The 13,419-nt window shown below is 37.4% G+C and overlaps 2 protein-coding genes across 3 annotated transcripts; both read right to left on the bottom strand.

The window, feature by feature from the left end:
• Window positions 1–2,031: 2,031 nt before the first annotated feature.
• Window positions 2,032–2,802, bottom strand: LOC103947663 (VQ motif-containing protein 20-like). Its single transcript, XM_009358594.3, has one exon. The coding sequence runs from the start codon at window positions 2,800–2,802 to the stop codon at window positions 2,032–2,034; it is 771 nt and encodes a 256-aa protein (XP_009356869.3).
• Window positions 2,803–10,595: 7,793 nt separating this feature from the next.
• Window positions 10,596–12,797, bottom strand: LOC103947653 (adenylate isopentenyltransferase-like). Of its 2 annotated transcripts, XM_009358585.3 has the most exons (2): window positions 11,184–12,797; window positions 10,596–11,090 (listed from the first exon to the last, which is right to left on the bottom strand). In XM_009358585.3, the coding sequence occupies exons 1-2, from the start codon at window positions 12,290–12,292 to the stop codon at window positions 10,964–10,966; spliced, it is 1,236 nt and encodes a 411-aa protein (XP_009356860.1). In that variant the 5' UTR covers window positions 12,293–12,797; the 3' UTR covers window positions 10,596–10,963. The 2 variants fall into 2 exon arrangements, with proteins under 2 accessions (XP_009356860.1, XP_048440772.1); XM_048584815.1 differs by having other exon boundaries at window positions 10,596–12,797.
• Between the last annotated feature and the right edge of the window lie 622 nt (window positions 12,798–13,419).

Genomic DNA, 13,419 nt, shown 5'->3' with positions numbered 1-13,419 from the left:
GCCTCGTAAAAGTAGGTAGGTGGCAATGCCAATAATAATAATAATAATAGTTCAAAGGTTTGTATGGACAAATAAATAACTTGGTAGTTGCGCCTAATGAAGTTGGAATAATACAACAATTAAACATCACATGTTGTGCTCTCTCTAATCAACATCATATTGTCTGGTTTTCTGGCGCATCAGAATATAATTAGAAAAAGATGCATATATTTTTAAGATATTGTGGTTGAGAAATAAGCTATTCGACTCGGAAGGAAGAAACATAATTCAATCACCCATATATACACACATACATGCGTGTGTGTGCGCGCATATAACTTGGAACTTGGAAGTTTAATTTTCTGATGACATATAGCTCTAGATTTCGCATGCTTGTCTTGTGCTAAAAGAAAGATCGATAAACAGTAAACAAAGTAACTTGTAGAACATAACCAGTTACCTGACTGTTTTCCATACTTTCTTCTCACCAAAACGAAAACGCAACGTTGGTTTTAGAATCCGATCCTCGTACCAGAATATGTTCCCAGTCAGCGTTGTCGGGCCTCTTGCGACTGCGAATCAATGCCTGATTGTGATTGCTGGTTGGACTTGGGGTTAGCCCAATGCAAACCCACGGACCAGAGAAAGTTCTTTCTCAAAACATTTTGGACTTCATGTATGTTTTTGGACCAATATAGATATTTGGTGGTGGGCCTTTGATGATATGAACTCAATGTCGGCGGCTGTTTTGTGCGTTGGTTTATTTGTTTTTTTTTTTTTTTTTTTTTTTAACAAATGAAATTATCTACAATAATGTGTTCAAATTCGTCTTTGTCGAAAATCGAACCTAAAACCTCTCACTTACAAGTGAAGAAAAATACCACTAGACTGTAGTACTAAGTGGCCGTTGGTTTAATTGTTGACAAATGAATTTTGCGCTCGTGTGATTTCAATATTACATATCATTCAATGCTACGAGTGTTTTAGCAATTAGATTTGATTTTTACTACTATTAATATCGTCTAATTTCAATCTCAGTCATTCATTTCTTGTATCAATCTTGTTATGCTAAGGTTCTCATTTTGAAGACATGTGAGGTCCAATCACAAAATTATATTAGTTTAGATCAAATAGCTTCAATATTTGACAACTTAATAAAGCAAAACAAGAAAATGAGTTTTCTAATGGTTCATGGATTTTAAGTTGGTATTGTTTTATAAAGTTGAAGGTAAATTATTTTTTGCTATGCCATTTAATTTTGATGGTAAAAAATGTTAGGATTTTTTGGGGTGCTAATGTTCTCCTTTATTGTTTCTAGTACAAACTAGTTTGTACATACAAGTCCAATGCTGGCTTAGCTAGCTTTAATTTAAGGCCAAATTTTGATTATCTAAAAGTTTCATTTCTTCTCATGGCGTAGATGTGAACAAATATTGTAAACAATACACATTGTAAATCATTTTGTTAGTCCAGATTTCAATGTAAACCATGTGGATCTTAACTAAGAGAATATTCAATTAGCTACTAGGTTAGCTCCCCGTCGTTAAACCAATATTCATCCTTTTCCAGAATACTCATGTCGATGTGGTTAGCGTTCAAGTCAATACTTGAGGCTGTACAGGAAGTTGCACAGAGGGCTTCCTATTTCTAGTGCAGTAGTTGTGCAGAATTATATAATATGTCAATGGATATGTGTCATAAAGTTTGCTAGTGCTACGTACCCAAAACCTAATGAAATTTCAGAAGGCCAATATTATTTGGTTGGTTACCAGCTGCCAGCGGTAACTCACGACCTAAATCCACTTCAGGTTAAATGCACAGGCTCGAAATCCACAAATTCATAAACAAAGACTAACAAAGCAAGAACCTTGATTGAATTATTCTATGAATTAAGCTATGGACAAGCAATATATTTTTTGTGTCTACATAATAAAATGAATTAAAGAAACGGATAAAGAATCAATTAACCAATAAATTAACAGCGGTAGCAAATAATCAACTAGCTCGATTGGATAATCCTCTAGCTGTGCTTATTAGTTGTTCATCATGTAGTCAATATTCTGGGAGTCCTTTGATGAACTTGAACATTGATGGAGACATCGAACCGCCAACGTTCGGAGACGATGAGTAATCGGAGAATCTGTAAAGCGGCCTAGGCGGGCAGAAGAAATCCGCCGAATTATTTGCGGTCGGCGTAAACAATGGAATATCTGCAAAATACGGACTAGGGTTGCTGAACATGGCATTGGGAGAATATCCGGAAGACGATGAGCTCCCCACTTGATGATGAACACTATTAATCATACTATTGTTATCGTAATTCCCACCACCGCAATTAATCTCATCCGTCAGATCTGAACACGACTCGTTCCCATCATGGCTGCGGCTAACGGCAGATTTAGCAATGTCTGGATTGTCGATATGGTCGTCTTGACACGACGAAACTTTCACTTTTGCATGATCTTCATGAGTAGTGTCAGTGTCTAGGGTTTGGCCGTGGACGCCGTCGTGAATATTATCGGAGCGGGAGAGGCCGGTAAGCTTTTGTACCAAAGCCATGAAATCGCGTGCCTGCGTGTGGATGATTTTTGGAGATTGGGTGTAGATGATCACCGGCTGCCGCTTCTGGTGGTGGTGTTGCTCTTCTGATTTATTGGCGGCGCCCATGCGGGAATAGGAATTGGGAGGTTTGTGGATGATATGGGAGCCTCGGTTGATCTTCAACGGGGAGGGGCGGTTTCCGTTGATCATCATCTGGTCCCTCCTAACTGATGAATGTTGTGCTGGACGATTATCATCCCGCTGGAACTTTGCAGGGTTCATGCTCAATGATCTGTTACCTAGTTAACCTAACTAACTGATCTTAATAGTAATTAGCTAACTCCAAAAGGAAAGGATCAGTTAATTAAGAAACTAATTAAGATGTCGAACTAGCAAATTGAGAGAGAGAGAGAGAGAGAGGATGGCATTTGGTTAGACTAGGGAGAGAGAGGTGTGATATATAGAAGGACAGAATATGAAAGAAAGGAAGGAAGCCAACATTTCTGACCGTTGACATTTACCATAGATATATACACAATCAAGGAATTAATTGGGATAAATATTGGGAAACTACTATCCCATTCGTCCATTGCCTTTCGCCATATGTGTTTGAGGTTTGGTTGTCCTCTTGAGAGCATTTGTCGGCTGCCACACGGAACGCCGGCGCAGTTGCCGCTCGGTCAAGCAAAACTCTTTTCTTTATTATTATTATTATTAGGAAAATTATTTCTTTTATAGTGTGGCCCTTCTGCATGCCTAGCTCCTTGGCCGGACACTGTTTCACACTGCACCTAAACCTCCGTCCCAAAAAGATGTCTTCCATATAATAAAGAGAATTTTAACGAAAAGTTCATGGTACTGTTCACTTTAACGAAAAATCACATTTTTACATTAAAAAGTCAATTCTGGTACTATTCACTTTACCCCTTATTTTGTCCTTATCGTTAAAACTCAAAGTTTTCAAGTCATTTTCATTAGTTTTCCTTATAATAAAATAATTTAGAGGTACCATTTTGAATCAATTGTCACATCTACCAAACATATGAGAAATTGTGCATATGTAAATTAGGGTTGCAACCTCTAACCAGGTAGTAAGTATAACATACTTGAATGTTATAAGCATCGCATTCATGTGGGTCAGGCTAGTTAGTTATAGTGCCCTATTTTAGATATTTTTTTTATAAAATAAATTACTTTAAAATATCGTTTTATTAAAGAAATTACAACAAAAAAAGAAGTTATTAGCACTGTTTTATAAGCTGCTTAGGAGTTCGGTTATACAGCCTGCGCAGCTCTTGACACTTGTGTTGAGCTCCCACCTTATTTCCTCAACAGAGAGGCGTGAATTTCGGGAGGTTCCCCATTATTTAGTTCAGTGAATGGAAGGCAATTTAAGGCAAATTAAGTAGGACTTGAGATTTACCAATATATATGCAAAATTACAGACGTATATTTTTTTCTTTGGGTAAGATATATGTTGATGGTGTTTAATTACTGCTTGAACTTTATATATGCACGTGGTGTTTTGATAAGAAGAAGTATCTCCAACTCATTCAATTAAACACAACCAAATTGCAGATAATTAAGTGCACTTAATCAGTTGGACGGTGAGGAAATGATTATTAGTTGGCCTAAAAGTAAATCTTATACGATTTTTTCCCTATAAACTATTCATTGTATTCAAGTAATTGAATTTGAATATTTGACTAATTTTTTTATTCGATTTTTTCCCTATAAACTGCAATGCTATATCATTCTATTGACCTCAATCAATAAAGTCAAATTCATCAAGTTTGTATTGTTCTTTACTAAATTAATTTTTGTACTATGGTCAAAACATAGCATTTGACAAGCAACACAAAAATATTACTTATTTTTATCGTTGTAGAAACTACCCAATCGAAGCAAAAGTTGGCAGTTCAATCCAGCTATCTCTTCAATGCACTGCTGTTTTTTTCAAAGTCAATTAAATGAAAATATATTTCCTCACTTATTGAGCTTCCTGGCTTGTAGAAATTCTCGAGGGAAATTTTTTTAGTAAGCCAGAAAAACAATTTGGCATACATTAAATGTCATAATGCAATTGGTTGAATTTTATTTAAGTTTCTAACTAATTGTATTATGACACTTGATGTATCATACAATGTTCCTAGCATATTAAAAAATCTCTCTTCTTGAAGGACCTTCCCAATCCTACAACCTCCCTTTTGGCATACATGCACATTGATTGATCCGTTCTTTTTTTTTTTTTTTTTTTTTAAAGGAGGATAACTGGTGACAAACCACGGTTATGCACCTCTTTCGGGGCCGGGAAGACTCACAGAGGCATTTCAACCTCCCCTGACCACAAGTCTGACTTCCACACCAACAACGGGTTTCGAACCCAAGACCTTCACTTTTTTATTTAAAGAAAGTCTCGCAATCCACAAATCTGACTTCCACATTGATCGATCTCTAGCTAGCTACACAATCAGCAAACATGTATTTTTTGAAACATGTTTTATAAACATACCGTCTTTTATCATAATGCATTTTTCCATATATTGTCGTTCTTCATCGTGGTCATCGTAATCCATGCATGCATATATATTATTTTTAAATATTCATATGTGGAAGAATAAATATTTTATCGGTTTTACCGTTGTAGTTAAGACATGGTGAATATGATGACTACCCCTTTCGAGTTTCAATTATGCAGATGGGCTGCACAACTTAGCGGCATTCTATTAGATTATGACACGGTCAAACTCGGACCCAATAAAGATTTACCACTCAATTCTTGTAGCGCAGGCTTTAATCACTTTAGCCCGGTCTTTAAATACTGCTGCTGCTGATGGCATTCACAAATATTTTTTTAATTTCTTCAAACAAGTTTATGCCAAATACCGAGTCAACAAATACTTTGGTACCGAAATTATCATTTATAGAAATCGAACATAAAAACTCTTACTTACAATGAAGAAGTATACCATTAAAGTGTAGTTGTAAGAGTGTGGGGACAAAATCCTACATCAGTAAGAGGTTGGCTAGAAGTTGGTTGGATTTACTCGAAGAAAAATTACCCAATCAAGTCTTCCCCAAAATGGTTGGAATAGAATGTTAGGTTTTATTCTCGTTTAATCCTTTGAAAATGAAAAATCATTCTTCTCTATCTTAATATGCCTTGATTTATCCATTTATCAGACATTTCTTGTGATCGCTTAAATATAAAAGGGGTTTAAGGACTGAATAAAGGAAACCATTGAAGATTCAAAAACTGAATCATTCCGTAATCTTCTTTGCCTTTTAGAAGCAAATGTTAATAGACAACAGCCTAGGGCATCCTCAGCAACTCATGAAACACGTTTTTTTTACCATGAGAAAGGACGACTGATTGCAAATTTGTATGTGTTTATCAGGAGCAAGGGTTTCTATGTCTTCAGCGCATCCTTTCATAAATTGCATACATCTTTAGCGTTCAATTTTACTTCAAGTTTGTCAAAGTTCAAGTTGTTCTTCGTTCCTACCTTAAACAATTTTCCTTTTTCTCACATTTTTCCTACGTTTGGTTTTTTATTGGTAATTATTACAGACGAAAAAATAAACAGCATTGCATGTATTTCTTATTGGACAGAAATGGTAATTAAGCATTTCAAAGAAAGATAAATTGACCGGCTACCGGTTTCATTCGATGTAAGAGCTATTATAATCAGACATTTCTATCGAGTATCTGGTAAAATAAGGAACAATACATAACGAGAAAAATAGAATGTTGTTTGTCTTGTGAAATCTGAAGAGTATGATTTTCGTCTATATGTAGCTATGAGCCTATGAAAATGAGCTCGCTGCTCCCCGTGGCCTGCAAGACAGGGGCATAAGTGTCATTCTCCATTCTTTGGCAAAGAAAAGGGCCGTGGCTCTTGTATCAGAGTGGGGCATTAGGCCCATTAATATCTGTCCAATGTCCCGTGCCCGTATTGTACGACAAACTAATTCCTGTGATTCATCACGTAAGACAATATATGTATGTATGCCTGATATATTTAATAAATTTTCCACCAGGCATTTTTAACTGGGACTTATATGTATTAATGCGTCCTATTTTTATTAGAAATATAATATACAAACGTGATATAAAAATATAATTATTCATGTATCGATCGAGTTTTTCCTTCTTCAAAAGAGAAAGTAAGTAAAGTAAAGATTGTCGTTAAAATAGATGAGCTTTCTGGTCTAGGTGGGTTAATGGAGCAGTAAAATGGTGTGAACTCTCATAAAATACTAATAGAATTCACGGTGGCAATTGCAAATTTACAAACCCCACATCCACATGCTTGTCATTGTGCTTGTAAAAGGTCAGAGCAGCATCCAGTAACTCTTCCATGGAGTGCTGCTCAAACAAACAAGACAAAAAATACAAGATTTTTATAAATATTATTGTTTTCAGTATATTAAAAATAGAGGAGTTGTTATTTTATTAGGGTAATTAGTTATAGGATCATGCGCAAAGCAACCGCACGCGCACTGCGTTTTTCTGCCTTTCTTCCCCATTCTCTATATAGTATATATCATCAGAAAGTGGTAGCAGAATTATGCAGTTGCAGTTGCAGAGCGGAGGAGTGAAGGCCTCTCTCTTTCTTCTGCTTCTTCTTGGTTTCTGCAACAAAACCATCTTGCTCCTCTCTACTGATCTAAATACTATACTATTAATTATTGGAACATTAGCTGACTGATCACTCACTTTTCGATGCTTTGTCTTTTCACTCTTTGATCACTCCTCGTTGGATCTCCCGTACACTCTTTTAAGCATTCCCTTTCTTCCGCCATTGATTTATTGTTTCTTTATTTGTGTGTTTTTATTTTTTTATTTTTCAGCAACATCCTCATTGGAACAGCTTCATTACAACCAGCATGTCACCACGTTCAAGTTTCAACCATTGCTAGCTCCTCCAATATGTAAATTTCAACTCAAGTGCCACTATCTGAGCAAACCCACTTCCCAACTTAAATTAAAGGTTGGTTTGGTATTGATGAAATTATTTTAAAAAGTAGCTTTTTAAAGAAGCTAGAGTTAAAATTGTGTTTGGTAAATAAAAAAAAAACTTGATTTTTGTCAAAATCATGAGTCCAAAACAGTAGAAAGCAGAAACAGCTCTACCGTTGTTTTTGAAAACAACATTTTTTTTTGCACAGCACAACAACCCCAAACTATCCCTAATTTGTTTTTTCCATAAACATTAATGAGTTCATTTCTACCTTTACTCAGAAATGTCTTATTGACTAGAACAATTTTCATGCACCTAGAATGCCAATTGTTAGATGTTTTATTTTCCTCACATGACAGATTTTAACTGATGCAAACGCGACTTTGGTAAAGGCAAATGCAAATGCTGACTCATGTTTTTGACAATCCATTTCCCTCCATATATAGCTAGGTCTTGGTGGATCACATTATATATTGTTGTTGTTTTGTAATTTCGATTCTATGCTTGTGAGTTGAGCTTCATTGATCGTTGTTTCTTGAGCAACACAACAAAAACAGACTCAGCAATGCCAATGTGTAATAATAATGCATATACACGCATGCATGTTTTCTTGTGTTAGTTACGAGATGATCAGCTAGCAACTCATAATTCATGGTCCCCCAAGTGTTTTATTAAATTAGTAATTTACTCAGTTTTCCATTTGTACGTGCTATTTCATGCGCAGCGCATTGCACATGCTGCGCCCTAGGCCATTTCACCATATATAACCATCTGCAAATAGTAGTTGCATCGATCTTAACTAAATATTGTTCCAGTTCAGAGAACTTAACCTCTAAAATTGATGATTATTAATTCTCCCCAGAAGCTTTCTACTAATAATTGGTCTCAAAGAATATGAACCTTGTCTCTCTTTAATTCCTCTATATATTTAATTTTTGTTCTGCTTAATATAAAATTTAGTAAATAATAATTAAGTGGTCGCTGATTATTCAAATAATTTAAACTTTTATGTCCACGAAATAATGTCTGCCCCTCGTGTGTTGCACCATTGCTGGCCGACCGTCCCATTATACCATGCCATGACACGCCCTACACTTCACTTGTTAAATCCCCATGCCACTGTCAGCCCTATTTCCATCCTTTATTAAATAAATCCTTCCTCCAAACTACCATATGTGAGCATAATCACATTAGTTAAAATTAGTGTTTTTATGTATTTGAGTTCTATTTTGTGTTTTCATAATTTAAATTACTCTAAAATGAAACAGCGTCTACTCAAAAGATTACACTACAAATATATCGTAATAGTTTTATTATGAGTATAAAGTCGGATATATATATATATATCAAACGAAACTAAAGTAAACATAATTAGAGAATTCTCAAAATAAACATTTTGAAGGCGTAATTGGAATAGCGACTTCCAATTGATTATCTCCTGGAAACCTCACATCATCACATCACATCACATCACATCATATCACATCATATCGAATCATATCACAGAAGCTTCTATAATTGCTTCGGAAGATTCATAGCCTTCTGACATTGTATACGATCGTCGTGTTATTGATCTGTAACCTGACAAGTGTAGGCAAGTCCTTCCCGCAGAGGGGGGGCGGAAAGTTTCAAGGTTTCATGCTTTCTAACAATATTGCAGATAATTTGGAAATTTGAAAAATATTATTCCATTTGAAACTGGTAAACTTAATTGATGTTCCTGTGTTGCTCTTAAATTTGTAACTCTGCTGGCACAAAATTGACTAGTCATGACTTCCATGTCTAGGTACAAATTCCAATTAGATCTTGCAACTACCATTGACCCGAAGTCCTTCTCCAAACCAGATGGCTGCAATTATGTTTTATGCAGCAGAAGCACTTGAAGGAAAAGCACTTTCAAGACTTGCATTGTTGGTTGAGAACTTGAGAATGGAAAGAAACCATCATCCTAGCCTTCCCTTCGTATCCTGTCCTACGGAGAGGATACTATTGTTGAGAAAGTATTAGCAACTCTGAGTTAATATTATTATCTTTCTTATTAAGACTACTTGGGACTTAAAATCACACATTTTCCAAAATTCCCTCACGAATTCACAAGCCACAACCCATGTCCTTACATAGTAGACCGAAAAAAGTGGGTATGATACTTATATACTAAATTTATTTAACATTCACACTTTTATAGTGAGCCGAAAAATTTGAGTATGATACTAATATATTATAGTCATTAGTTTAACAGAGTCCTATATATTAAACGACGTCTCTCGTTGCTTACTAAGAAATATGAAGAAACATAGAAGATGAAGAAGAAACATATTTAAAATTGAAAAAACGTCTAAAATGAGAATAACTAGACAAAAAACTCATCTAACGCAAATCAATATCATATTTTCCGTTGGACTTATGGGCCTTTGTGGGACGTTCGTCAAGAAAAATGCAAGTTTTCGCTAAATTGTTTTTAAAATGGAGTTCTGATTTGTTAATTCGCAACATATCAACTGATGAGCATACAATTATGATAATATATATCATCAAAAAATAGACACAGAAACTTGGAGGAGACTAAGAACGTGTGTAGTGTGTATATCTAGAAATAAGATCACGGACCAATTTTATATGACCACATCTTTCTTTTTTCTTATAATTTATCTCTTCGTTTTGGCATTTGACAAGATCTAACAAAATCTAGTAAAATTGCCCAACCTCCAACTCCCTTGCTAATCTGGCATATGCATAAAAACACACTTTTATTATATTTTCCTCCTTTTTTCGATCGCATAATCAGTTGTAACGTCAACAACTAGAAAATAAATAAATTATGAAACGAATAATAATGCAGGTCAAATACCTGACAGACTATTTATTCCCTCAATTTGTAATATTAAATCTGGGTTACTTCTTGGCAAACTCAAACCGCTAAAGCTTCAGCAATTAAGTATTGGAAAAAGAATTCTTTAGAACTGTGTGTTGCGCGTTATAGGAGAGAAATCTTAACCGCAACGGATGTTTATCTCGTTGTGTTATTTGTTTTTTTCATACAAAATATTAGGTGATGAGAGATATAGGTACAATGTGCAATTTCTTAAACTTAAAAGATTTTGCACTTTAGACTGTAAAACTAGCATAGTTATATTCATATGAACACAAAATTTACAAACTTGCTGAAACGCTATCAACAAAACCAGAAAGGCCAATGTTGTATCGATTCGGTATGCAAGTGACACCAAAACTCTATTAGGATAGGAAGGAACTAAGAAGAGTTTAGTGAATGATTTGCTCGTTGCTAACACGCTAAATTTGTGATTAAAATAGTCCCTACTCAATTACAATTGAGAGAACAAAATTCACACAACTCTTTTGCACACTTGCCAAAATTTTTGTTTCTCTTTCTTTTTTTTTTCCCCTCTCGATTTCCTGTATTTTGTGCTCTTTTGCATTTCCCTCCCAAACACAAAAGTTGTCGCATTCTGGTCCCGAACTCAGCCCTCCGACTTCCGAGTCCATCGGACCACTCCCGCCTTTGGATTTTTCCAATTTTTGTCCGGTGCACACAGGATTTGGGAAGCAGGGGCACAGGGGATTCTTCCTCCAAAATTTGTTAACGAACTAAAAATTTGGAGGAAAAATTAATTAAAAAAAAATAGAAAGAGAAAATAGGATTTGTAATTTTGTATAGCTGGAAAAAGCTGGAAGACCTACTCCTCCAAGAAGCGCTTCACAATCTTCACGCTTGGTCCCACCACCTGCCTCTCCCATATATCCGACCACCTTTCTCCGCCGTCACTATCCGACGATGTCGTCGCAACCACCGCCCTAAACGCGTCCGTTGCGTCTAGTCTCCGTAGGTCCCACCCTCCCCCTCTCAAACGTAGGATCTTCCCTATCTGCCTCTTCGCCAGCTGACACGTGTTGTCCTTGATCGCCCTCACCGCCTCTTCGTATGCTTCTCTCCGCTCCCGATCATCGTCCTCATCCCTTTTACTTTGTGGGTATTTTTTAAAATACCCAGTGAACTCGGGCACTCCAATCGCCTTTCTGAGCCCGGTCGGAACCGCTGCCGGGTCTTGCTTTTCCTGGCAATCCGGGTCGCAAAACTCGGCCAACTCTTCGAACATTCCCGAGTCGAGCATTTCGTCGACTCGCTTCGATAGATACTCCGTCAACACAGCCATCGACACGTCCACCCACAGAAAACAGCAATTGTACCTGAGCTCGGCCGAGAGGGAGGCGTCTGAACCCGGTTCGAAGACATTGCACCCCGGTTCGAAACGGTCCGCGACCATCGCGTGAATGAAGGAGTTTGACCCGCCGACGAGCATCGGCACCTTCCTCCGATTTGTAATGCCGGAAACAACCTGACCGGCAACGGCGCGAAAATCGGCGGGCGTGAAATCTCCGTCTCGGGGGTCGAACTCGCCGAGGAGGTGGTGGGGAACGCCGAGTCGTTCCGGGAGGGGGAGCTTGTTGGTGGTGATGTCGAGGCCGCGGTAGAGTTGTATTTTGTCGGAGTTGACGATTTCGAAGAAGGGGAAGCGGGTGGCGAGGTCGAGAGAGAGGCGGGACTTGCCGGCGCCAGTGGCCCCCATGATGACGAGGAGCTTGTCTTTTCGACGTGGGACCGCGGAAGTGTGGCTGGTGGCCATGTGGGCCCAGCGGCGGGGCCTTTGGGGGAGGAGAAGCGGAGGAGTGGGGTGGTTGTAGAGGTGGTGGAGCTGCGGGAGCAAGTGGAAACGGTGGGAGATATAATTCGTATTGAAATTGAGATTAGAATACTGGAGGGAGTGAGTTGGGAAGGGATAAAGTGTCATAGGAACTAGGAAGGAAGAGAGAAGGACAGGCTGGTAATTTTGGTGAGCTGGGAATATGTGATCAGGTGGCTGCGCACATATACGGACTGTCCAAACGGAAAAGAGAGAGAGAGAGAGAGAGAGGACAGAGAGAGTGTGGGGAGGAGAGGACGGCTAGCTAGCTGGATGATAGTACAGTACAATTGGTATGAGCGGCGGAGGAGGAGGAGAAGAAGTGGTGGTGGTAATGAAATAACAGACCAACACGATACAACAGAGGAGAATGAAGGAAATGGGAATGGGGAAGTGGTGTTTTTGTCCTGGAGCTGTTGGCTAATGCAGGACTACTATATGTATCGTCGTGCTCGAAACCTAGTTTTATGTTCATGCACCGACCTCTGCTCTCTCTCTCTATTTGTTTCTGCCTTTCTGGTTTTTTTTAGGCTCTCCTCTCTCATGCCTCATTTTCTTGTTTATATATATACCCCTAGAAATATTGAAAAATAAATTAAATGGAAAAAGTTGTGTCATGCTGTTAACTAGTTCACCGAACTCTATTTTATGCCCCCTTCTCCTCACTATTACTAGTTCAAAATCACACATCTTATGTATCAAATAATCATAATGTTATATGGCTATGTAGGATTGAAATAGACGTGACAATAAATAATCAAAATGTTACGGAACTCGACAATTAGAATAGATTCATAATTTAATTTAATGTAATAAAAAATACAACATTTACTCTTAGATCGGGATTTTTTTATAATCCGAAAAGCCCTTATACATGGAGCAATGTCTCGTGGAGGTAGAAATCCTATGGTTGTGAACTTACTTTCCCGAAGAAGCAATTATGGTATTTACCTATTAAGCATCGAGTAATCCTGTGCTTCGTAGGACCATCAAGGTCAGACCAATTATGAAGGTAGAGACGTTAAAAAACAAACGGAACTCAAGGGACGAGATAATAGGTGGATGGGTTCGCCAGCCAGTAACTTCATTAAAACATAAAATTATTAATGCAAGCGTTATCTGAAATAATTGGGAGTAGAGTATTTGTAGGTGACTTGTAGTTTAGATGACTCGATCTCTAATGACTTCGTGGGATAACCCTATAGGTCACCAAACTAATCAATAAATAAAAAACA

The sequence above is a fragment of a genome, unplaced genomic scaffold (assembly GCF_019419815.1).
Source record: "Pyrus x bretschneideri cultivar Hongxiangsu unplaced genomic scaffold, Pyrus_bretschneideri_v1 Contig22, whole genome shotgun sequence".
In the NCBI taxonomy this organism is placed as follows: Eukaryota; Viridiplantae; Streptophyta; class Magnoliopsida; order Rosales; family Rosaceae; genus Pyrus; species Pyrus x bretschneideri.
The sequence above is the reverse complement of the archived record's forward strand: the minus strand, read 5'-3'. Positions and strand labels throughout refer to the sequence as shown.

What these genes read in the sequence shown, in the direction of transcription:
- LOC103947653 (XM_009358585.3), bottom strand. Translation starts at nt 12,292, where the DNA reads ATGACACTTTATCCCTTCCCAACTCACTCCCTCCAGTATTCTAATCTC. An exon ending in GTGAAGCGCTTCTTGGAGGA is followed by an intron (nt 11,091 to 11,183) that starts GTAGGTCTTCCA and finishes CCAAATTTTTAG; the next exon opens with TTCGTTAACAAATTTTGGAG.
- LOC103947663 (XM_009358594.3), bottom strand. Translation starts at nt 2,802, where the DNA reads ATGAACCCTGCAAAGTTCCAGCGGGATGATAATCGTCCAGCACAACAT.